This window comes from Schistocerca cancellata, chromosome 11 (genome assembly GCF_023864275.1).
Source record: "Schistocerca cancellata isolate TAMUIC-IGC-003103 chromosome 11, iqSchCanc2.1, whole genome shotgun sequence".
Lineage (NCBI taxonomy): Eukaryota > Metazoa > Arthropoda > Insecta > Orthoptera > Acrididae > Schistocerca > Schistocerca cancellata.
In genome coordinates, this window is record NC_064636.1 from 73,308,923 (window position 1) to 73,335,493 (window position 26,571).

At 46.0% G+C, this 26,571-nt stretch overlaps 1 protein-coding gene across 4 annotated transcripts in view; it reads right to left on the minus strand.

Annotated features, from left to right (window-relative positions):
* Nucleotides 1–26,571, minus strand: part of LOC126108680 (nostrin) — a 675,422-nt gene that overhangs the window by 65,645 nt on the left and 583,206 nt on the right. For all 4 annotated transcript variants that reach the window (XM_049913991.1, XM_049913992.1, XM_049913993.1 and 1 more), the window contains 3 exons: nt 20,878–21,021; nt 13,354–13,507; nt 8,078–8,203 (listed from right to left, as the gene is read on the minus strand). In XM_049913991.1, the coding sequence (XP_049769948.1) occupies nt 8,078–8,203; nt 13,354–13,507; nt 20,878–21,021 (424 nt within the window). The remainder of the gene's footprint in view (nt 1–8,077; nt 8,204–13,353; nt 13,508–20,877; nt 21,022–26,571) is intronic.

Below are 26,571 nucleotides of genomic sequence, written 5' to 3' on the forward strand. Positions count from 1 at the left end.
CTACGCACGTTTGTTCTCCAATGCAATTTACTATTTTGCCACGGCTAAACGATTGACTGAGGACAGTTGGCAGTTTCTTTAATTTAATAAAAGCACTCGATTGTGTGGACCACTGAATACTTTTGCGTAAGTTGGAGCATTATGAGATACAGGAAAAATAGTTTTCTTCATACCTGAGAAGTGTGGGGGCAGGAAGTTAAACTCCAATGTCAGCAGAAAGGTACGAGATTTCAATCTGACTGGGGCCATGTAAAGTGAGGGGTGCCAGATGGTTCTGTCCTGGTTTCGTTGCTGTTCGTGATACATTTCAATGATCTGCCGTTATACATGACAGGTGATTCAAAAAGATTTGTCTTTGCAGATGACACAGGTGCTATAGTCAAAGATGTGGAACATAGTATAAATGATATATTGTGTATTGAACTGGGGACCTAGAAGCGACGGAGAGTCTTCGTCCCGCCGTAGCTCAGTGGTTCACAACCCCCATAACACGTGTTTAATAAGTCCTCTGTACATACTGAAATTCATCTCCGTGCAAGTGGAACAGGTGGTACAGGATGGTTCACAAGTCCAGTCTATCTCATAGTTTGGATATAGAGGATGATTTTTTCCACCTTGTACAAATTCTGAGGATACACTGATGAAAGGATACGCAACAAAAAATGTTGAATGAACTTACGTCCGGGGATGCATGGTTTCCATGCTAAAAACGGTTTGTATTGCGTATTGTGTATTAAACTGGGGGACCTAGAAACGACAGAGGCTACGTTCCGCCATAGCCGTCAATGGTTCACAACCCCCATAACACACCACAGCAGCCCACCCACCCCGCACCGAACCCAGGGTTATTGTGAGGTTCGGCCCCCATTGGAAACCCCCGAGAACGTCTCATACCAGACGAGTGTAGCCTCAAATGATCGCGTGGTAGAATAATCATGGTGTACGCGTATATGGGGACACTGTTTGCGCAGCAATCGCCGACATAGTGAAACTGAGGCGGAATAAGGGAAATCAGCCCGCACTCGCCGAGGCAGATGGAAAACCGCCTTAAAAACCATCCACAGACTGGCTGGCACAGCGGACCTCTACACCGATCCGTCGGGCGGATTCGCGCCGGAGACCGGCACGCCTTCTCGCTAGGGAAGCAGCGCGTTAGAACCGCGCGGCTAGCCGGGCGGGCAGCTAATATGGTAGTGGGTATGGCTGTTGGTGAAATATCGGATTATCGACATTTTCAAAATATATCGATATATTTCCTCACTTATATATCGATACCGCAAACTAGAGTGCCGATATTTTTATTTTATATATTTTTTTCACACTTTTTCGGTAAATATTTGACATTGTTCATTTCAAATTGTAGTAGCACATTATTTTACTTCCACTTTGTGAAGGAAGTCTTACTACTTTTTGAGCTTTCGTCACGTCTTTCTCTTTGACTGTGTGAAGCAAGTATAGATGGTATCAGGAAGAAGTCCTATTGCGTAGGAACGGGGGGGGGGGGGGGTTGGCTGTATGAATGGAACAACAATATTTCCGATGTAAAGTGCAAAGAGACATGACACCAGTTGCGTTAAAGAACAAATTTTAAAGCACCTAGCAGCTGTTTTTGGATAATGCCGATGTGGAGAAATAGCAATTTCTCCACATCGGCATTATTCAAAAACAGCTGCTGAGAATGATGAACATAGATCTTAATTACAAGATTTGCCTTTGTGGTGGGCGGAGGCGTGTGAGAGGAAATGCTGATGTAATAAGCGCTCGGCGCAACTAACAGAAACTACAACTACAATGAAATTTTCACTCTACAGCGGAGTGTGCGCTGATATGAAACTTCCTGGCAGATTAAAACTGTGTGCCGGACCGAGACTCGAACTCGGGACCTTTGCCTTTCGCGGGCAAGTGCTCTACCAACTGAGCTACCCAAGCACGACTCACGCCCCGTCCTCACAGTTTTACTTCTGCCAGTACCTCGTCTCCTACATTCCAAACTTTACAGAAGCTCTCCTGCATTAGAGCGTCTGTAAAGTTTGGAAGGTAGGAGACGAGGTACTGGCAGAAGTAAAACTGTGAGGACGGGGCGTGAGTCGTGCTTGGGTAGCTCAGTTGGTAGAGCACTTGCCCGCGAAAGGCAAAGGTCCCGAGTTCGAGTCTCGGTCCGGCACACAGTTTTAATCTGCCAGGAAGTTTCGTGCTGTGTATTTATTTAATACCTAAGAGAAACGAAGGACTAGTGTGGCTATTCAAAATCTAAATGGAGAGTATATATCTCAATTACCATAGTATTCTTTCATTTTTTTACATATTAATAAGTCGACATTACCATCAATAATACGTCACAATACACATTTGTCGAACCACAGACGAAGGGAACATTTTCATATCTAGTTAAAACGAAAACTATCGGCTAGGTTGGCAACATTACGTACACAAAAACACACGATGACAGGTTAGGCCAGGAAAATGCAAACAAGCACAAGTAGTGCTATATTGTGTCGTATTTCACTCCTGGAATGTGTGTACTGATGCAAGGCAATGTGAGATTGTTGGCAGGGTGTACACGCGGACAAAGAAAAAAAACCCTGAAATTTTGCCAGATTTCTGTGTTAAAAATACACTTTTTCCCAGGTAAAAATACTTTTCCCGTGTTAAAAAAAATCACTTGTTTTGCAAAGATATTTGATGTGCAACAACAAGTGCGCTGCATATTTTCGTGTTACGAAATTATATATTTGAATTCCACCAAACGCAGCATGTTAGTTTCCGAAGCATTGAAATCGAGATTGGTATGCGCTTTTGTAAACCAATCATAGCTCATGTTACGTGATTTCGCCAGCCGATAATAGCAAATATTCAGAGCCTAAGACACGTGATGTAGTCAAGCAATAGTAACACCACTGTTCAGTAGCGCAAACACACAAATAGGAAAAGTTAATGGTTTAAATTAATATACATGGTGTAGTTACAAGAAAAGCTAAGCTTTCAGATATGATATTGGTCTTTTTTGCATGTGTTACATTTTAATATACATCACAAAAATGTGTTAGTAAAATTTTAAATGACTAAGTGGCTGCCCCTCAAACTGTTAAGCTTTAAATGGGAATCAAACGCTCTGTGATTCAAGAAATTCAAAGCGCATTGGCACACGTAACATGATTCATCCTGCATAAAATGAAATTCACCTCGAAAGTAACGCTTTTCAACCACCATTCCCAATATTTTCGCCCGACCTGTTAGAATTAGTTTCAGCAGTTGTCAGAGAGCGCCGGCCAGCGTGGACGAGCGGTTGTAGGCGCTACAGTCTGAAACTGCGCGACCGCTACGATCGCAGGTTCGAATCCTGCCTCGGGCATGGATGTGTGTGATGTCCTTAGGTTAGTTACGTTTAAGTAGTTCAAAGTTCTAGGGGACTGATGACCTCAGAAGTTAAGTCCTATAGTCCTCAGAGCCATTTTAACCATTTTTGTCAGAGAGCGCCAGAAAACGGCGTTACTGCGCTTGCGCAGCTACGGCGACGTACGTACGAAGCCCACATCTTCGTTCATATAAAGCATTAAGAGATCTTACATTACGTCGTAAACGAAACAGGATGTCATAGGACACTCCAACAGCATCGGATTTTCGTAAACCACACTAAAATGCATAATTCGGCTGAAAGTACACATTCGTATGTACAGATTCACAAAGAAGTAGGCCCCAATCTGATATTAAGCTTTTCAGTGTAGTTTTCGGGCTCCAAATTTTCTTGAGTACCAGTATTGTGTTATCTCAAGTATGGTTCTTTGTTATGGCATAATGTCATATGTGCCGCAATATAAAAACAGGCAACTGAAATTCGGCAAACAGTTAACACTAGCTAATAGTGTCGAATGAAACACTTCGTTTCAAATAAATGGACTGCCTCTGCGGAAAGGATTAATGGAAGCCAAATTTCTTTAGCAAATCGACAAAACCAACTTGATTTTCCTGCAATGCAATTAATGCTTGACTGCCAAAAACTTGCAAATAAAATAATATCTGAAAACTGAAACTAATAACATATTTTAGCCTTTAGTAATTATGTGAGTGTATTTTAATTCACTTGCTAGCTCCCGGCCACAGAAATACGTTTGTTTTCATTTGACGCGAAAGCTGTAAACGAAGAGTAAACAGAAAAATCACTATTCGCAAATACGGGTCACGTGGAGACTACCCCCGTCCCCACTACAACTCAGACTGCTCTGCGCATGCGCGAATCTGGCAGCTTGGGCGCGCCAGAAAAAAAAAAAAAAAATTCCGGTTAGCATCCAGCTGCTCGTTGCTTCTGTCGGTAGAACTAACAGCTGTACTTACGTAGCCATAAGGGGGAGCAGGTACTGCTCATGCGCGACTCAACTGCGCAGCCGCAGGAGCCCGCTGGCAACTGCAGAATCGAACCTCATGTAAACCACTATGACGTCACGCTCATCGGAAGCACCTTGTTGTTATATAGTACTGCACAGTTTCCGTCCTAAAAACTTTGACCCATTTTGGTTCTTACCCTCGTTTATGTTTTATTGCTGCAATATTATGCTGCAGTAGGGGGCTAAGGTAAAATTCTTTGTTAGAGTATCACTTCTTACCAGTCAAAACTACAAAAATTTAGCTGAAAAGTAAAACAATGACGAATTATAGAAAATTCCCGGGTTTCTCCCGGTTTTCTCCCGAATGAAAAAATTCCCGGGTTTTTCGCGGTTGTCCCGAGGCGTATACAGGGTGAGTCACCTAACGTTACCGCTGGATATATTTCGTAAACCACATCAAATACTGACGAATCGATTCCACAGACCGAACGTGAGGAGAGGGGCTAGTGTAATTGGTTAATACAAACCATAAAAAAATGCACGGAAGTATGTTTTTTAACACAAACCTATGTTTTTTTAAATGGAACCCCGTTAGTTTTGCTAGCACATCTGAACATATAAACAAATATGTAATCAGTGCCGTTTATTGCATTGTAAAATGTTAATTACATCCGGAGATGTTGTAACCTAAAGTTGACGCTTGAGTACCACTCCTCCGCTGTTCGATCGTGTGTATCGGAGAGCACCGAATTACGTAGGGATCCAAATGGAACGGTGATGGACCTTAGGTACAGAAGAGACTGGAACAGCACATTACGTCCACATGCTAACACCTTTTTATTGGTCTTTTTCACTGACGCACATGTACATTACCATGAGGGGTGAGGTACACGTACACACGTGGTTTCCGTTTTCAATTACGGATTGGAATGGAGTGTGTCCCGACATGTCAGGCCAATAGATGTTCAATGTGGTGGCCATCATTTGCTGCACACATTTTCAATCTCTGGCGTAATGAATGTCGTACACGCCGCAGTACATCTGGTGTAATGTCGCCGCAGGCTGCCACAATACGTTGTTTCATATCCTCTGGGGTTGTAGGCACATCACGGTACACATTCTCCTTTAACGTACCCTACAGAAAGAAGTCCAGAGGTGTAAGATCAGGAGAACGGGCTGGCCAATTTATGCGTCCTCCACGTCCTGTGAAACGCCCGTAGAACATCCTGTCGAGGGTCAGCCTAGTGTTAATTGCGGAATGTGCAGGTGCACCATCATGCTGATACCACATACGCCGACGCGTTTCCAGTGGGACATTTTCGAGCAACGTTGGCAGATCATTCTGTAGAAACGCGATGTATGTTGCAGCTGTTTGGGCCCCTGCAATGAAGTGAGGACCAATGAGGTGGTCTCCAATGATTCCGCACCATACATTTACAGTCCACGGTCGCTGTCGCTCTACCTGTCTGAGCCAGCGAGGATTGCCCACGGACCAGTAATGCATGTTCCGTAGATTCACTGCCCCGTGGTTTGTGAAACCCGCTTCATTGGTAAACAGGTAGAACTGCAACGCATTCTCTGTTAATGCCCATTGACAGAAATGCACTCGATGATTTAAGTCATCACCATGTAATTGCTGATGTAGCGACACATGAAACGGGTGAAAGCGGTGACGAGGCAGTATGCGCATGACACTACTTTGACTCAGTCCAGCGGCTCTCGCAATGTCCCGTGTACTCATGCGTGGGTTCATGGCAACAGCAGCTAACACACCAACTGCACCCGCTTCTCCTGTGACGGGCCTGTTACGGACCCGTTTGCATGCTACGACCATACCTGTTGCATACAGTTGGCGGTAGATGTTTTGCAATGTGCGGCACGTTGGATGCTCTCTGTCCGGGTACCGTTCTGCATACACCCTGCAGGCTTCAGCTGCATTTCGTCGACACTCGCCATAGATGAGTATCATCTCCGCCTTTTCAGAGTTCGAATACACCATCGTCACAGTTCCTACAACACTACACTATCACAGACGTCTGGTAACACGGTGTACTACAGTTGGTCTGCGTGCGGAGACGAATGCAGAATAACAATAGCAGCAAGCGCTACATGCGGACACTGCGACAGCTAGACCAAACCACAACAGTGCACTACAGCCACACTCGTAAACACGGTCGTCATCGTAAACACGTCCCTGCAGATGCTGCTCGCCGACCGTGGCCCGTGTTTGTTACAACACGCAACTGAACGTCGGAGGTTTCAAGCGTCAACATTAGGTTACAATATCTCCGGATGTAATTAACATTTTACAATGCAACAAACGGCACTGATTACGTATTTGTTTATATGTTCAGATGTGCTAACAAAACTAACGTGGTTCCATTTAAAAAAACGTAGGTTTGTGTTAAAAAATATACTTTCGTGGATTTTTGTATGGTTTGTATTAAACAATTACTCTATCCCCTCTCCTCATGTTCGGTCTGTGGAATCGGTTCGTCAGTATTTGATGTGGTTTACGAAATATATCCAGCGGTAATGTTAGGTGACTCATCCTGTATATCCTCCATTAAAAAATCTTCAGTACGAAACGAAGGAGCTCATCAAAAATGTGCAAGCAGATAACTCTTCCTGTATAAAGGAATAAACGAAAGTCATACATAAAATGCCGCAATTATAAATCACACCTAAGTATCATTTGTAACGAACTGTTTTTAGATCTAGAAACCAAGCTAAAATTATAAACATATTTCATTGCAGACGGTGTTTTAATAAATAAAACGAAAAGTATATGGTGACGTAAACGCGCATTTTTAGTAGTTACACAGTCGAACTTTAAATACCTTCAATATTAGCGAAACAAGTACGCACACAATGATCACACGGATTAGGGATTTCATATTCTGAAAGACGAATGGTTCATCAAATGGCTCTGAGCACTATGGGACTTAACATCTGAGGTCATCCGTCCCCTAGAACTTAGAACTACTTAAACCTAACCAACCTAAGGACATCACACACATCCATGCCCGAGGCAGGATTCGAACCTGCGACCGTAGCAGCAGCGCGGTTCCAGACTGAAGCGCCTAGAACCGCTCGGCCACAGCTGCCGGCTCCACAAGAAGAGTTATGATTAGAAACGAACATATTAGAACCGAATTAAAGATTTTCAGTATGAATGAAAAAAAAATCTGAAATATCGTGAAGACTGGCAACAACACCTCATGAGAATGCAAGGTCACAGAATCCCTCAGAAAATCCTTAACTTCAAGCCGAATGGGAAAGAGATTTCGGAAGACCTACAAAAAGATGGGATTGAGTTTGTTCGTGAGTTTCGAACAGGCAACGGCCTTATCCTTGAAAGGAAGATGATGATGATGATGATGATGACTGAAACACGTGATCGGTTGATAGGACACATCCAGAGACATTGAGGAATTGTCAGATTGGTAACGGAGGAGGTGTGATGGGTAAAGCCGGCCGGAGTCGCCGAGCGGTTCTAGGCGCTGCAGTCTGGAACCGCGCGACCGCTACGGTCGCAGGTTCGAATCCTACGTCGGGCATGGATGTGTGTGATGTCCCTAGGTTAGTTAGGTTTAAGTAGTTCTTAGGGGACTGATGACCTCAGAAGTTAAGTCCCATAGTGCTCAGATCCATTTTTAGAGACCACAAAGGCAATAAAAACAATATTAACAACAACAACAACAACGACAATAACAACAGCAATGGCAACAGCAGCAGCACGGTGATGGGCCTACCTTGGCGGTCTCCTTGTCGGACAGCTGGTGGCCGAGTCGGGCGTGCAGCGGCTGGTGCTGCGTCGGTCCAGACTCCAGGTGGCTGTCCTGGAGCCTCTCGTTCTCACGGGCAGCCGCGAAGCTCGCCTGCCAACACACAAAAACACAAGACCTCAGTCCCAACGTGGCCAGTTCTGCAGTAAGCACAAAGCTACAGCAGACTTCTGGTACACGTCTGCTAAAATACACTGAAGACCCAAAGAAACTGGTACACCTGACTAACGTCGTGTAGCGCCCTCGCGAGCATGCAAAACTGCCTCAGCGTGCCATGGACTCGACTAATGTCTCAAGTACGAGGTGCATTCTTCAAGTTCTAAGGCGTCCGATTTTTTTTCTCCGGACTGGAAAGTGATAGAAACATGCGCATTGTTTTAAAATGAGGCCGCGTTCATTGCCAATATGTCCCAGAGATGGCAGCACCGTACGGCAGATGGAATTTTACCGCCAGCGGCGAGAATGAGAACTGTTTTAAATACTTAAAATGGCGATATTTTCCTTACTTGAACAGCGCGCAATCATTCGTTTTCTGATTTTGCGTGGTGTGAAATCAACTGAAATTCATCGACAGTCGGAGGAGACATGTGGTGATGGAGTTACGGATGTGTCGAAAGTGCGTTCGTGGGTGCGACAGTTTAATGAAGGCAGAACATCGTGTGACAACAAACCGAAACGACCTCGGGCTCGCACCAGCCGGTCTGACGACACGGTCGAGAAAGTGGAGAGGATTGTTTTGGGGGATCGCCGAATGACTGTCGAACAGATCACCTCCAGAGCTGGCATTTCTGTGCACACAATCCTGCACGACGACCTGAAAATGTGCGAAAAGTGTCATCCAGGTGGGTGCCACGAATGCTGACGGACGACCACACGGCTGCCCGTGTGGCACGTTGCCGAGCAAAGTTGACGCAACGGCAGCACGAATGGGACTTTCTTTTCGTCGGTTGTGACAATGGATGAGACGTGGATGCCATTTTTCAATCCAGAAATAAAGCGCCAGTCAGCTCAATGGAAGCACACAGGTTCACCGGCACCAAAAAAAATTCGGGTAACCGCCAGTGCTGAAAAAATGATGGTGTCCGTGTTCTGGGACAGCGAGGGCGTAATCCTTACCCATTGCGTTCCAAAGGGCACTACGGTAAGAGGTGCATCCTACGAAAATGTTTTGAAGAACAAATTCCTTCCTGCACTGCAACAAAAATGTCCGGGAAGGGCTGCACGTGTGCTGTTTCACCGAGAGAACGCACCCGCACATCGAGCTAACGTTACGCAACAGTTTCTTCGTGATAACAACTTTGAAGTGATTCCTCGTGCTCCCTACTCACCTGACCTAGCTCCTAGTGACTTTTGCCTTTTTCCAACAATGAAAGACACTCTCCGTGGCCGCACATTCACCAGCCGTGCTGCTATTGCCTCAGCGATTTTCCAGTGGTCAAAACAGACTGCTAAAGAAGCCTTCGCCGCTGCCATGGAATCCTGGCGTCAGCGTTGTGAAAAATGTGTACGTCTGCAGGGCGATTACGCCGAGAAGTAACGCCAGTTTCATCGATTTCGGGTGAGTAGTTAATTAGAAAAAGAAATCGGAGGCCTTAGAACTTGAATGCACCCCGTAGTGCTGGAGGGAATGGACACCATGAATGCTGCAGGGCTGTCCATAAATCCGTAAGAGTACGAGGTGGTGGAGACCTCTTCTGAATAGCACGTTGCAAGGCATCCCTAATATGCTCAATAATGTTCGTGTCAGGGGAGTTTGGTGGCCAGCGGAAGTGTTTAAACTCAGAAGAGTTTTCCTGGAGCCGCTCTGTGGCAATTCGGGAGATATGGGGTATCGCATTGTCCTGCTGCAGTTGCCCAAGTCCGTCGGAATGCACAGTGGACATGAATGGATGCAGCTGATCAGACAGCATGCTTACGTACGTGTCACCTGTCAGAGTCGTATCTAGCCGTATCAGGGGTCCCATACCACTCCAACTGCACGCGCCCCACACCATTACAGAGCCTCCACCAGCTCGAACAGTCCCCTGCTGACATGCAGGGTACACCGAATCTTGTCTCCATAGCCGTACACATCCATCCACTCGATACAATTTGAAGCGAGACTCGTCCGACCAGGCAACATGTTTCCAGTCATCAACAGTCCAATGTCGGTGTTGACGGGCCCAGGCGAGGTGTAAAGCTTTGTGTCGTGCAGTCATCGAGGGTACACGAGTGGGCCTTCGGCTCCGGAAGCCCATATCGATGATGTTTGTTTGAATGGCTCGCTGCCTGACACTCGTTGATAACCCAGCACTGAAATCTGCAGCAATTAGAGGAAGGGTTGCACTTCTGTCAAGGTCAACGGTTCTCTTCAGTCGTCGGTGGTGCTGTTCTTACAGAATCTTTTTCCACTCGCAGCGATGTCGGAGATTTGACGTTTTACTAGATTCCTGATATTCACGGTACACTCGTGAAATGGTCGTACGGGGAAATCCCCACTTCATCGCTACCTCGGAAGTGCTGTGTCCCAAGTGCTTAAATCTTGATAACCTGCCATTGTAATAGCAGTAAGCGATCTAACAAATGAAAAATGGTTCAAATGGCTCTGAGCACTATGGGACTCAACTGCTGTGGTCATCAGTCCCCTAGAACTTAGAACTACTTAAACCTAACTAACCTAAGGACATCACACAACACCCAGCCATCACGAGGCAGAGAAAATCCCTGACCCCGGCGGGAATCGAACCCGGGAACCCGGGCGTGGGAAGCGAGAACGCTACCGCACGACCACGAGATGCGGGCAAGCGATCTAACAAGTACGCCATACACTTTTCTCTTATATAGGCGCTGCCGACCATAGCGCCGTATTCTGCCTGTTTACATACCTCTGTATTTGAACACGCATGCTTATACCAGTTTCTTTGGCGCTTCAGTGTAGTAAGGATCAAGTAGGAGCTTTGGTAAACCGATTACGAAGGCTGGCATTTTTAAGGACTGTGCCGGAAACTTATAACGACGGCTCTAATACATTTTTTTCGCTGATGGCAGCGGCCACCTGGCACGCTAGAACTGTGTCCCGGTCCCAATTCCTTTCCAGGATGACTCACGTGGAGAAGTGCTCTAGCGACTAAGCTATCCAGGCGCGATTGATAACCAATGCATTTAATAGCTTCTGGCGCTTGCCAGAGGGGAACCAAACACGAGCAATGGTCACATCGGATTAGGGAAGGTAGCCGGCCGTGCCCTCTCAAAGGAACCATCCCGAGATTTGGATGGCTGGACGCGGCTTTGAACCGTCGTCCTCCCGAATGTGAGTCCAGTACGCTAACCACTGCGTCACCTCGGATTGTAATGTTTTAATAGTCAGTTGACGAACGAAATTTTGGTACTAGGCCACCATCAAGTGCTTGAACCAAAGCCTCAGCATAAGTAAAAAATATTGCGTGTTCACACGGTGGTGGTGACACACAGGGACAACTGTTGGATAAGGTTTTTATTTAAAGGTCAAATTATGATTCCAATGAGGCTTTGTTGAAACAGACTAGAGTCTGTCCTTGTATAATGATTGAATATTTCTGACTTACGCTAAGGCATTACTTTTACTTGGTATTACGTTCTGGGGGAAACTACATTATGGAAATTACCTACTGGAAATTACGAGTACGATTCTGATATTACTTTCTGAAATTTACCTTTCAGAAGTTAGTTTGCGAAAGTTACGCTCTCGAAATTATTTCCCAGAAATTACTTTCTGGAAACTACATTTTGGTAAGTACCTCCCAAAAATTATCTCCTATATGTATTAGCTTTCATATATTGTTTTTTACATATTATCTTCGAAATAGTAGCGTGCAAGTGAGCTGCTGTGAATTACATTAACTGAATATGAGTGTTAGTGTTTTTGTGTTGATTGGGAGACCTTCGTCTCCATCTACACACACTGTGTTAAGCAAACAAACCTATGCCTCTTGAGAAGGAAGTGTTTGGTCCCAAAGTTTTCTTTTTGTTTATTTTTTTGCGTTCGGAAGGTAATATGTTGAAGATAATTTTGGGAACGTAATTTTGAAACGTGTTACTCAGAAGGTAATTTTCGATAGGTATTGTCCTTAAGGTAACTTTGAGAGATTACTCCCAGCATTTTCAGAAAATAATTTGCAGAAGGTAATTTTCGCAAGGTAAAGGCCAGAAGAAAATTTTTGGAAAGTAAGTTCCAAAAGGCAATTTCTGAAAGGCAATTTCTGGAAATTAACGTGCAGAAGGTGATGTCTGGAAAGAAATTTTCAGAAGGTAATTTCTAGACGGTGACATTTGTATTGTAATGTTTGTATGTTAAGCAGGGACCTAGAAATGACGGAGAGGCTCCGTCCCCACAGCAGCAGCTTGGTGGTCCACAACCCCACGACGACTACCGCAGTCCATTTCACCCCTCCGCCGCCCCACACCGAACCACTCTTTCAGGGTTATTGTGTGGTTCGGTCCCCGGTGGACCCCACCCCCGTCACCCCCGGGAACGTCTCACACCAGATGAGTGTAACCCCTATGTTTGCGTGGTAAAGTAATGGTGGTGTATGCGTACATGGAGAACTTGTTTGCACAGCAATCACCGACATAGTGTAACTGAGACGGAATAAGGGGAACCAGCCTGCATTCGCCGAGGCAGATGGAAAACCACCTAAAAACCATCCACAGACAGGCCGCTTCACCAGAGCTCAACACAAATCCGCCGGGCGGATTCGTGCCGGGGACCTGGCGCTCCTTCCCGCCCGGAAAGCCATGCGTAAGACCGCACGGCCAACCGGGCGGGCTAACAGTGACATTTAGTAGGTAGGTAATTTCTGGAAACTATTTTCGAAACGTAAACCTCAGGAAAAAAATTTTTGGAAGGTAAGTTCCAAAAGGTAATTTTTGAAAGGTAATTTCTGGAAATGTCCGGAAAGCAATTTTCAGAAGGTTATTTCTAGAAGGTGACATTTAGTAGGTAGGTAATTTCTGGAAACTACTTTCGAAAGGTAAAGACCAGAAGAAAATTTTTGGAAGGTAAGTTCCAAAAGGTAACTTCTGGAAGGTAACGTGCAGAAGGTGACGTCTGGAAAGCAATTTTCGGGACAGCATTTCTGGAAGGTACCATTTAGTTGGCAGGTAATTCCTGGAACTTAATTAGCAGTGGGCAATGCCCCGGCCTGAGCTCTCCAGCCACCCGCCCCACGGCCCCCCACACAGTACACAGCCCCTGCCTAGCCCAGCCCAACCAAGCGCCCGCTCACCTTCTTGCTCTTGGCCTGCGCGTGCCTCCAGTCGGACAGCCCCCTGCCCGCCTTGTCCACGGCGGCCTCCACAGACTTGCGGATGCGGTGCTGCGCCTCGCTCAGCTGCCGCAGCGGCTTCACCACCTCCTCACCCAGAGACGCCGCCAGCGCCCTGCAACAACGACATCAACATCAAACAACGCTACACACACCGCACTGTCTCATCAAAGAACCACATCATACACTCCTGGAAATGGAAAAAAGAACACATTGACACCGGTGTGTCAGACCCACCATACTTGCTCCGGACACTGCGAGACGGCTGTACAAGCAATGATCACACGCACGGCACAGCGGACACACCAGGAACCGCGGTGTTGGCCGTCGAATGGCGCTAGCTGCGCAGCATTTGTGCACCGCCGCCGTCAGTATCAGCCAGTTTGCCGTGGCATACGGAGCTCCATCGCAGTCTTTAACACTGGTAGCATGCCGCGACAGCGTGGACGTGAACCGTATGTGCAGTTGACGGACTTTGAGCGAGGGCGTATAGTGGGCATGCGGGAGGCCGGGTGGACGTACCGCCGAATTGCTCAACACGTGGGGCGTGAGGTCTCCACAGTACATCGATGTTGTCGCCAGTGGTCGGCGGAAGGTGCACGTGCCCGTCGACCTGGGACCGGACCGCAGCGACGCACGGATGCACGCCGAGACCGTAGGATCCTACGCAGTGCCGTAGGGGACCGCACCGCCACTTCCCAGCAAATTAGGGACACTGTTGCTCCTGGGGTATCGGCGAGGACCATTCGCAACCGTCTCCATGACGCTGGGCTACGGTCCCGCACACCGTTAGGCCGTCTTCTGCTCACGCCCCAACATCGTGCAGCCCGCCTCCAGTGGTGTCGCGACAGGCGTGAATGGAGGGACGAATGGAGACGTGTCGTCTTCAGCGATGAGAGTCGCTTCTGCCTCGGTGCCAATGATGGTCGTATGCGTGTTTGGCGCCGTGCAGGTGAGCGCCACAATCAGGACTGCATACGACCGAGGCACACAGGGCCAACACCCGGCATCACGGTGTGGGGAGCGATCTCCTACACTGGCCGTACACCACTGGTGATCGTCGAGGGGACACTGAATAGTGCACGGTACATCCAAACCGTCATCGAACCCATCGTTCTACCATTCCTAGACCGGCAAGGGAACTTGCTGTTCCAACAGGACAATGCACGTCCGCATGTATCCCGTGCCACCCAACGTGCTCTAGAAGGTGTAAGTCAACTACCCTGGCCAGCAAGATCTCCGGATCTGTCCCCCATTGAGCATGTTTGGGACTGGATGAAGCGTCGTCTCACGCGGTCTGCACGTCCAGCACGAACGCTGGTCCAACTGAGGCGCCAGGTGGAAATGGCATGGCAAGCCGTTCCACAGGACTACATCCAGCATCTCTACGATCGTCTCCATGGGAGAATAGCAGCCTGCATTGCTGCGAAAGGTCGATATACACTGTACTAGTGCCGACATTGTGCATGCTCTGTTGCCTGTGTCTATGTGCCTGTGGTTCTGTCAGTGTGATCATGTGATGTATCTGACCCCAGGAATGTGTCAATAAAGTTTCCCCTTCCTGGGACAATAAATTCACGGTGTTCTTATTTCAATTTCCAGGAGTGTATTTATGGCGCCGCCGGTGCTGACCGGAGGGACTCACTGACTCACTCATCCCAGTTGGCGCCTGTCAGTATATTGTCGAGCGGGGTAAGTTCACGTCGCAGGCTACGACAGTACGTAGCAACCAAATTAGTGACCACAGCAGGATTACCGATATTGTCTCCAAGAGGACTATTGCCGATGAGATTGTACCACAACACATGGACTCCATTGCAGTTAAGTAAATGTTCGTGTGCTTCCCTCTGAATTGCTTCTCTTCCTGGTGACATTTGCTTCACTCACACCCTGCAACTCCCACTGCTGGTGTGCCACTGGATTCCTGGACACTTTACCCCAGAAGTTGTAGAAATTGAAAGACTTTAGGCTGCCAATACTACGCGTCTGACCACTGCCGCACAACAATGTAGTAGCCATTTCGTAATTACTGCTGCGTTGTGATCTCAATTAGAACGTCTAGTGTAGCGAAGTGAACAATGAAGCAGTTACTGACTCCGTTGTGAGAACTACATACAACGCGGAGAAGGCGTTTTCGTAAGAGATTTCAGCATATATGTATCAATTTTACTGTCACAGACGCATGATACAAAGTATATGTGCACTAGGCATACTACATGAGGAATAAGGAAGGTGTTGTTCATACGTTCCTTTCACAAGCTGTAACCTCAACCACACTGTCTCACGCGCTAATGCTAGTATTTGAAATAAAAATGTAATTATTGGTAACTTATGTAATCAGATTTACAGTTTACGAAATAGTAATGACAATAATAATGGTCTGAAAAACTTCAGTTTCGAGGCACAAACACTACTGAACCCTTTTCTTGTAAACCCTTAGAAAATTTCATTTTACCTCTCAAGGGGTAATTAGCCCCAGGTTGGGTACCATTGTTTCTGGGCCACTGTTGTTACGCCGTGTTACACCACGGCTGCCAGTGGAACACCATTCCAAGCAGTCACACTGACACACTGTAGGGAAGCAGCCGTATAAAATTCACATCAGTCTTTCCATTGTGTGCCAGCCAGTCCGCTGTAATTAGCTCTGACGTCATAAATGTTGCGCAATACTTTAAAAATCAAGTAAATAACCTGAAACGTTTCTAGCATGTCAGGAGTAATACTAAAATCAATATGTGTTGAATATCAGTTCAATAACTTTAACCATTTTCGAAATTTGGACGTTTCTCTGTAAAAATCATTGGCGCAACAGAAAAGAGCTAGAAACTTAAAAATAAGTCATCCCACAATTAACACTTCACTCGAAAACGATTTCATTGTTACGCGTATCCCGAGTAACTTAATACGGCATCCGAGGCTGCTTATAGCAATGATACCGACGCGACGCGACTCCCGGCACAGGTGGTGTGCTATTCAGCGTCTGGAGAGAACTGGGGCCTTTTTTTTCTCGCGCCGCGTTCTTACATATAAAGCCGCGGTGCGGACGGCTAAGGGAACGCCTGATAAAAATTGCTCTCCCGACCAGCCCCTGGGCTAGTAATGCACCACTTCAAGTTATCGAATAAATCATTACTTCCTTTGCTGATGGCCGATGAAGCTCTTAATTTAAATGTGCATTCAGCACACAGGTAAGTAATCATAATAAAAGTCTGATGTGGCTAAGTCAAATATTTTGGGCGAGAGAATTAATTTAATTACACTACACGCAGTAGACGAGCTCTGAACTTGCCTTCGCCCGCATCTCGTGGTCGTGCGGTAGCGTTCTCGCTTCCCACGCCCGGGTTCCCGGGTTCGATTCCCGGCGGGGTCAAGGATTTTCTCTGCCTCGTGATGGCTGGGTGTTGTGTGCTGTCCTTAGGTTAGTTAGGTTTAAGTAGTTCTAAGTTCTAGGGGACTGATGACCATAGATGTTAAGTCCCATAGTGCTCAGAGCCATTTTTTTGAACTTGCCTTTTGGAGATACGATATCGCTATAGTTTTATAGTTATTCAATTGAAACTTCTCACATCTTCATGATTATAGCGGATGTCCCTTCTACTTAAATTTAAACATCCTAGCCTTATTTATTTGCCTACTTAATCTATCTTGCTTCCTTAATTTCTAAGACAAAAACCAGAAAATCATGAATTTCAACTAAAATTTTAATTTGTGAGATTAAATTATTATGCAGAAGGAATCCAAATATAAATTTTTAAGTTTCTAGCTCTTTTCTGTTGCGCCAATGATTTTTACAGAAAAACGTCCAAATTTCGAAAATGGTTAAAGTTATTGAACTGATATTCAACACATATTGATTTTAGTATTACTCCTGACATGCTAGAAACGTTTCAGGTTATTTACTTGATTTTTAAAGTATTGCGCAACATTTATGACGTCAGAGCTAATTACAGCGGACTGGCTGGCACACAATGGAAAGGCTGATGTGAATTTTATACGGCGTGAGTAGGCTGCTCCCCTACAACACCAACAAATCGGGCAACTCCACACACAGTGTAGTCGTGGACATGTCCGAACACCTGCCTTTCTGCCAATCTGTCACGTCTTCTAGTCGAGATTCCATACACGGCAATTCACTGTCGTTACTCATAGGGGTTGGACAAAATTACGGAAAGCCGCGAGAAATGCTTTCTTGAACATAAATGCAGAGGCTAGCCAAGGCTCTGCAGTTCTACTTAACCACGAATGGCACGTATCCCATGTCCTCAGTACGTCGTAAGTGCCCGTTCTGTGCAGTTGCGACTCCGGAAGTGGGTTGGTTGGTTGATTTGGGTGAGAGGACCAAACAGCGAGGTCATAGGTACCATCGGATTGCGTCAAGGGTGGGGAAGAAAGTCGGCCGTGCCGTTTCAAAAAAATCATCCCGGCATTTTCGTGAAGCGATTTAGGGAAATCGCAGATGGCTAAATCTGGATGGCTGGACGCGGCTTTGAACCGTCGTCCTCCCGAATGCGAGTCCAGTGTGCTAACCACTGCGCCACATCGCTCGGTCGAAAGTGGGAAAAATTGTTGGTGCTCCTATGGTGGGTGGTTCGTAACCGAGGAACGGCAGTGTCTGGTGTTTCAAGAGGCACCGTATCGAAGGCCTACTGGATGTACGAGTCCGACTCCTCAGCTGCGTGATAACGTGGCTGCTTCCCATGCACTGGGCCCGGGATCGATTCCCGACCGGGTTGGAAATTTTCTCCGCTCGGGGACTGGGTGTTGTGTTGCCATCACCATCATTTCATCCACATCACCGGCCGCAAGTCGCCCAATGTGGCGCCGAATGAAATAATACTTGGCGGCCGAACCCGATTGGGATATCCCGGCCAGGAATGCCATGCGATCATTTCATTTAATTTCAATGGATATACAGAAGGAATATAAACGTCTCGAAAATGAGATCGACAGGAAGTGCAAAATGGGTAAGTAGGAATGGCTAGAGGACAAATGTAAGGCTGTAGAGATGTATCTAATTAGGGGTAAGACAGATACTGCCTACAGGAAAATTAAAGAGACCTTTCCAAGAAAAGAGAACCACTTGTATGAATATCAAGAGCTTAGATGGAAAACCGCTTCTAAGCAAAGGGAAAGCAGAAAGGTGCAAGGAGTATATAGAGGGTCTCTAGATGGGCGAGGTACTTGAGGACAATATTATGGAAATGGTATAGGACGTATATGACGATGAAATGGGAGATACGATACTGCGTGAAGAGTTTAACAGAGCACTGAAAGACCTGAGTCGAAACAAGGCCCCAGGAGTAGACAACATTCCATTAGAACTACTGACAGCCTTGGGAGAGCCAGTCCTGACAAAAGTCCACCATCTGGTGAGCAAGATGTAGGACACAGGCGAAATAACCTCAGACTTCAAGAAGAATATAATAATTCCAATCCAAAAGAAAGCAGGTGTTGACAGATGTGAAAATTACCGAACTACCAGTTTAATAAGTCACGACTGCAAAATACTAACGCGAATTCTTTACAATCGAATGGAAAACCTGGTAGGAGCCGACCTCGGGGAAGATCAGTCTGGATTCCGTAGAAATGTTGGAACACGTGAGGCAGTACAGACCTTACGAATGGCTCTGAGCACTATGGGACATAACATCTGAGGTCATCAGTCCCCTAGAACTTAGAACTACTTAAACCTAACTAACCTAAGGACATCACACACATCCATGCCCGAGGCAGGATTCGAACCTGCGACCGTAGCAGTCGCACGGTTCCGGACTGAGCGCCTGAACCGCTATACCACCGCGGCCGGCTAGACCCTACGACTTATCTTAGAAGCTAGATTAAGGAAAGGTAAAGCTACGTTTCTACCATTTGTAGACTTAGCTTTTGACAATGTTGACAGGAATACTCTCTTTCAAATTCTGAAGGTGAGAGGGCTAAAATACAGGGATCGAAAGGCTATTTACAATTTGTACAGAAACCAGATGGATGTTATCGAGGGACATGAAAGGGAAGCAGTGGTTGGGAAGGGAGTGAGACAGGGTTGTAGCCTCTCCCCGATGTTGTTCAGCCTGTATATGGAGCAAGCAGTAAAGGAAACAAAAGAAAAAACCGTAGGAATTAAAATCCGCGGAGAAGAAATAAAAACTTTTAGGTTCGCCGACGACATTGTAATTCTGTCAGAGACAGCAAAGGACTTGGAACAGGAGTTGAACGGAAAGGACAGTGTCTTGAAAGGAGGATATAAGATGTACATCAACAAAAGCAATACGAGGATAATGGAATGTAGTCGAATTAAGTCGGGTGGTGCTGAGGGAATTAGATTTTGAAATGAGACACTTAAGGTAGTAAAGGAGTTTTGCTATTTGGGGAGCAAAATAACTGATGGTGGTCGAAGTAGAGAGGACATAAAATGTAGACTGGCAATGGAAAGGAAAGCGTTTCTGAAGAAGAGAAATTTGTTAACATCAGGTATAGATTTAAGTATCAGGAAATCATTTCTGAAAGTATTTGTATGGAGTGTAGCCATGTATGGAAGTGAAACATGGACGATAAATAATTTGGACAAGAAGAGAATAGAAGCTTTCGAAATGTGGTGCTACACAAGAATGCTGAAGACTAGATGGGTATATCACATAACGAATGGGGGGGGGGGGGGGGGTACTGAACAGAATTGGGGAGAAGAGAAGTTTGTGGCACAACTTGACTAGAAGAAGTGATCGATTGGTAGGACATGTTCTGAGGCATCAACTTGGCATTGGGGTTCCGTGAAGTCGCAAGTGTATCGTGATCGACCGACATTCTCTAGGGATGCTGAAAGACGACATGCGACGCCAATGCCTCACCATAACTCCGGACATGCTTTACAGTGCTGTTCACAACATTATTCCTCGACTACAGCTATTGTGGGGGAATGATGGTGGACATATTGAGCATTTCCTGTAAAGATCATCATCTTTGCTTTGTCTTACTTTGTTATGCTAATTATTGCTATTCTGATCAGATGAAGCGCCGTCTGTCGAACTATTTTTGAACTTTTGTATTTTTTTTTGTTCTAATAAAACCCCATGGCATTCCAAGTATGTGTTTCAATGTGTACCTCTCTATCTACATTACTCCGTTATTTATTCAGTTTTCAAATTTATACTGACTTTTTGATTACCCAGTATTTCGGAGAGCATGCAAAATAAGTAGAAGGCGAGCGTAGAAAAAAATTGTCGACATATTTCCCGGATTTTCTGAACAGACCTCGTATACAGTGTTCCAATTTCTTTCGTTATTTGAAAGCACAGCAGGAAGTGGGCCAAAAACCCGTAAGTGGGCTTATTTACTGCACTTGACGAGTACCGTCTAGCACTCGCCATACCGCCAAACAGCTCTTCTCGCCTCGTTCCGCGCGATGTCAGTCTCGCTTTCCGTCGTAGCGCTGTTTTGAGCGTGTAGATGTTTCGGAGTGGTTAAGAGAGTTCATCTTCAGGAGCGACTGACCTGTGCGCCTCCGCCTGCTGCTGCATCTGCAGCCCGGCGGCCTGCCACGCCGTGCCCACGGTCCCCACCGCGTCCCTGGACGCCCTGGCCAGCTTGCCGGACAGCTTCCCCAGCGCCTTGGCGTACGCCGTCTCCGCCTCGCATCTGCAAAACAGCAACACAACACAGCTCAGCAGCGGCACCCTCTGGTCGGCACTCACTCACCTATAGAACACAACTGGCTAATTATACAGGGTGGTCCAAAAGTCCGGAAACACCCTGATAAAATCCAAATGGAGTAGCAAACAAGGAAACAAGAGTCCCTACACACGAGGAACGGGAAGGGGGAAACTTTATAGGCTACGGCATCAACATGGCGGCCATCTTGAAAGCCGCCATCTTGGATTCAACTCCAAAATTTCAAATGGGAATGTGGTCATGTGACATATCAAACAGATAGAGAATTTCACCAGAAAAACAATGCCGTTATTATTTTAAACATAACTTTATTCATTCTCGGATTATAGCCAATTACTTGCGGCAGCAGTGGGACGCTCGACAGCGTGAGTATTACGTACTGAGAAATGGAGTCTGGAACGGTGAAAAATGACTATCCTATGCCTTATATGTTACATGGGTTTAATTGTTAGGTATCATTTACTCATGCTAACATTTTCATCATTGTTTCCTTATTTACAGGCTACAAAATGTCCTTAACACATGAAGAACGCATTGAAATCATCTTGATATCAGGAGAAACAGGCACACGGGTCATTGCTGAGGATTTCAACAGTCGTCACCCAACCAGACAGCCATTCACTCACAGCGCAGTTGCCAAGCTTTTGGCTAAATTCCGAGCAACAGGTTCTGTCGCAGATAAATCTAAGGCTGGAAGACCAAAATCCACCATCGATGAAGCAACAACAGTGAGTGTGTTGGCATCATTTAGCAAGAGTCCGCAACGGAGTACTCTTTGCCTGTCGCAAGAATGTGGGGTTAACTACACCTTCATACTGCGAATTTTATCGCAGCACAAATGGCACCCGTACAAAACTCAGCTGCTCCAACACCTGAACGAGGATGACCCAGACCGTCGGGTACAGTTCGCAGAATGGGTGACACAGCAGCTGCAGATAAACCCACGTTTCCTCTATTGTTCAGTGATGAAGCTAATTTCTTTATCAGTGGTGAAGTGAACAAGCAGATTTGACTCCTTTGGATTTTTATATTTGAGGACATCTCAAAACACTGGTTTATTCTGTGAAAATACGGAATTTGCATCATCTAAAGCAGCGCATTGTTGATGCGTGTGGTCAAATGCAGCCAGATGTGTTGGTCAAAGTTCATCAGCACTGGGTTCGGAGGATAGCATTAACAATCCGATACAATGGACAACATATTGAGCCATTCCTATGACTGTTGGTGGTCTCTCGGAACTGTGTAACATCGGCGTAATGTCTCTTTGGCATATAACACACATGCTGCCGAGCGTCCCACCACTGCCACATGTTACTGGCTATAGCCCGAGAATGAATAAAGCTATGTTTAAAATAACAACGACGTTGTTTTTCTGGTGAAATTCTCTATCTGCTTGATACGTCACATAACCACATTCCCATCTGAAATTTTGGAGTTGAGTCCAAGATGGCGGCTTTCAAGATGGCCGCCATGTTGGTGGCATAGCCTATAAAGTTTCCCCTTCCCGTTCCTCGTGTGTAGGGACTCTGTTACCTTTTTTGGTTCTCCATTTGGATTTTATCAGGGTGTTTCCGGACTTTTGCACCACCCTGTACAGGGTGTTACAAGAAGGTATGGCCGAGCTTTCAGGAAACATTCCTCACACACAAAAAAAGAAAATGTGTTATGTGGACATGTGTGCGGAAACGCTTACTTTCCATGTTAGAACTCATTTTATTACTTCTCTTCAAATCACATGAATCATGGAATGGAAACACACAGCAACAGAACGTACCAGCGTGACTTCAGACACTTTCCTACAGGAAATGTTCAAAATGTCTTCCGTTAGCGAGGATACATGCATCCACCCTCCGTCGCATGGAATCCCTGATGCGCTGATGCAGCTCTGGAGAATGGCATATTGTATCACAGCCGTCCACAATACGAGCACGAAGAGTCTCTACATTTGGTACCGGGATTGCGTAGACAAGAGCTTTCAAATGCCCCCATAAATGAAAGTCAAGAGGGTTGAGGTCAGGAGAGCGCGGAGGCCACGGAATTGGTCCGCCTCTACCAATCCGTCGGTCACCGAATCTGTTGTTGAGAAGCGTACGAACACTTCGACTGAAATGTGCAGGAGCTCCATCGTGCACGAACCACATGTTGTGTCGTACTTGTAAAGGCACATCTTCTAGCAGCACAGGTAGAGTATCCCGGATGAAATCATGATAACGTGCTCCTTTGAGCGTAGGTGGAAGACACTAAAATGGGCTCTAACATGGAAATTAATCGTTTCCGTATACATGTCCACATAACATCTTTTCTTTATTTGTGTGTGAGAAATGTTTCCTCAAAGTTTGGCCGTACCTTTTTGTAACACCCTGTATACTGAAGCGCCAAAGAAACTGGTATAGCCACGTGTATTCAAATACAGACATATGTAAACACCGCAGAGGTCGGCACCGCCTATACAGGGGTCGTCCATTGATACTGACCGGGCCAAATATCGCACGAAATAAGCGTCAAACGAAAAAACTACAAAGAACGAAACTCGTCTAGCTTGAAGGGGGAAATCAGATGGCGCTATGGTTGGCCCGCTAGATGGCGCTGCCATAGGTCCAACGGATATCAACTGCGTTTTTTTAAAAAAGGAACCCCCATTTTTTATTACACATTCGTGTAGCACGTAAAGAAATATGAATGTTTTAGTTGGACCACTTTTCGCTTTGTGGTAGATGGCGCTGTAACAGACACAAACGTATAAGTACGTGGTGTCACGTAACATTCCGCCAGTGCAGACGGTATTTGCTTCTGATACATTACCCGTGTTAAAATGCACCGTTCACCAATTGCGGAAAAGGTCGATATCGTGTTGATGTATGGCTATTGTGATCAAAATGGCAAACGGGCGTGTGCTATGTATGCTGCTCGGTATCCTGGACGACATCATCCAAGTGTCCGGACCGTTCGCCGGATAGTTACGTTATTTAAGGAAACAGGAAGTGTTCAGCCACATGAGAAACGTCAACCACGACCTGCAACAAATGATGATGCCCAAGTAGGTGTTTTAGTCGCGGCTAATCCGCACATCAGTAGCAGACAAATTCCGCGAGAATCGGGAATCTCAAAAACGTCGGTGTTGAGAATGCTACATCGACATCGATTGCACCCGTACCATATTTCTATGCACCAGGAATTGCGCGGCGACGACTTTGAACGTCGTGTACAGTTCTGCCACTGGGCACAAGGGAAATTACGGGACGATGACAGATTTTTTGCACGCGTTCTATATTGCGACGAAGCGTCATTCACCCACAGCGGTAACGTAAACCGGCATAATATGCACTATTGTGCAACGGAAAATCCACGATGGCTGCGACAAGTGGAACATCAGCGACCTTGGCAGGTTAATGTGTGGTGCGGCATTATGGGAGGAAGGATAATTGGCCCCCATTTTATCGATGGCAATCTAAATGGTGCAATGTATGCTGATTTCCTACGTATTGTTCTACCGATGTTACTACAAGATGTTTCACTGCATGACAGAATGGCGATGTGCTTGTAACATGATGGACGTCTGGCACATAGCTCGCGTGCGGTTGAAGCGGTACTGAATAGCATTTTTCATGACAGGTGGATTGGTCGTCGAAACACCATACCATGGCCCGCACGTTCACCGGATCTGACGTCCCCGGATTTCTTTCTGTGGGGAAAGTTGAAGGATATTTGCTATCGTGATCCACCGACAACGCCTGACAACATGCGTCAGCGCATTGTCAATGCATGTGCGAACATTACGGAAGGCGAGCTACTCGCTGTTGAGAGGAATGTCGTTACACGTATTGCCAAATGCATTCAGGTTGACGGACATCATTTTGAACATTTATTGCATTAATGTGGTATTTACAGGTAATCACGCGGTAACAGCATATGTTCTCAGAACTGATAAGTTCACAAAGGTACATGTATCACATTGGAACAACTGAAATAAAATGTTCAAAGGTACCTACGTTCTGTATTTTAATTTAAAAAATTTACCTGTTACCAACTGTTCGTTTAAAATTGTGAGCCATATGTTTGTGTCTATTACAGCGCCATCTATCACAAACCGAAAAAAGTGGTCCAACTAAAATATCCATATTTCTTTACGTACTACACGAATATGTAATAAAAAATGGAGGTTCCTATTTTAAAAAAAAACGCATTTGATATCTGTTTGACCTATGGCAGCGCCATCTAGTGGGCCAACAATAGCGCCATCTGGTTTGCCCCTTCAAGCTAGACGAGTTTCGTTCTTTGTAGTTTTTTCGTTTGACGCTTATTTCGTGAGATATTTGGCGCGGTCAACATCAATGGACCACCCTGTATAAGGCAACAAGTGTATGACGCAATTGTTAGATCGGTTACTGCTGCTACGATGGCAGGTTATTACAATTTAAGTGGGTTGGAACGTGGTGTTACAGTCTGCGCACGACCGATGGGACAAAGGACCTCCTTGCAACGAAGTGGGGATTTTAACGTGTGACCATTTCACAAGTGTGCTGTGAATATCAGGAATCCGGTAAAACATCAAATCTCCGCCATCGCTGCGGCCGGAAAAATATCGTGCACGAATGGGACCAACGATGACAGAAGAAAAACGTTCAACGTGACAGAAGTACTTCCGTAAATTGCTGCAGATTTCAATGCTGGGCCATCAAGAAGTGTCAGCGTGCGAACCGTTCAATGAAACATCATCGGTATGGGCTTTCGAGGCCGAAAGCCACTCGTGTACCCTTGATGACTGCTTAAGACAAAGCTTTACGCCTTACGTGGTCCTGTCAATAGTGTCGAGGACTGGAAACGTGTTGCCTGGTCGGACGAGTCTCGTTTAAATTGTATCGAGCTGATGGAGGTGAATGGATATGGAGACAACCTCATGAATCGGTGGACCCTGAACATCAGCAGCGGACTGTTTAAGCTGGTGTAATGGTGTGGGGCGTGTGCAGTCTAGATACGATTCTGACAGGTGACACGTATGTTCACATTCTGTCTGATCACCTGCACCCATTCGTGTCCACTGTGCATTCCCACGGACTTGGGTAATTCCAGCAGGACAATGCGACACCCCTCACGTGCAGAATTGCTACGAAGTCGTTCGAGGAATACTCTCGTTAAACACCTTCGCTGTCCACCAAATACCCCAGGCGTGAATATTATTGAGCATATCTGGTATGCCTTGCAATGTGGTGTTCAAAAGAAATCTCCACCCCGTCGTCCTGTTACGGATTTATGGACAGATCTGCAGGATTCGTGGTGTCAGCTCCCTCCAGCTCTTCTTCAGACATTAGTCGAGTCCGTGCCACGTCGTGGTGTTCCGGCACTTCTGCGTGCTGGCAGGGGTCTTGCACGATATTAGGCAGGTGTACCAGTTTCTTTGGCTCTTCAGTGTAGCTCACTTATTTGACCCAATCTTACGTACAGGGTGTTTCCGTAAGAGCGTGCAAAAATTTAACAGGACATAGAGGATGCTGCACTGAACAATTTGAGGAAGAGAAC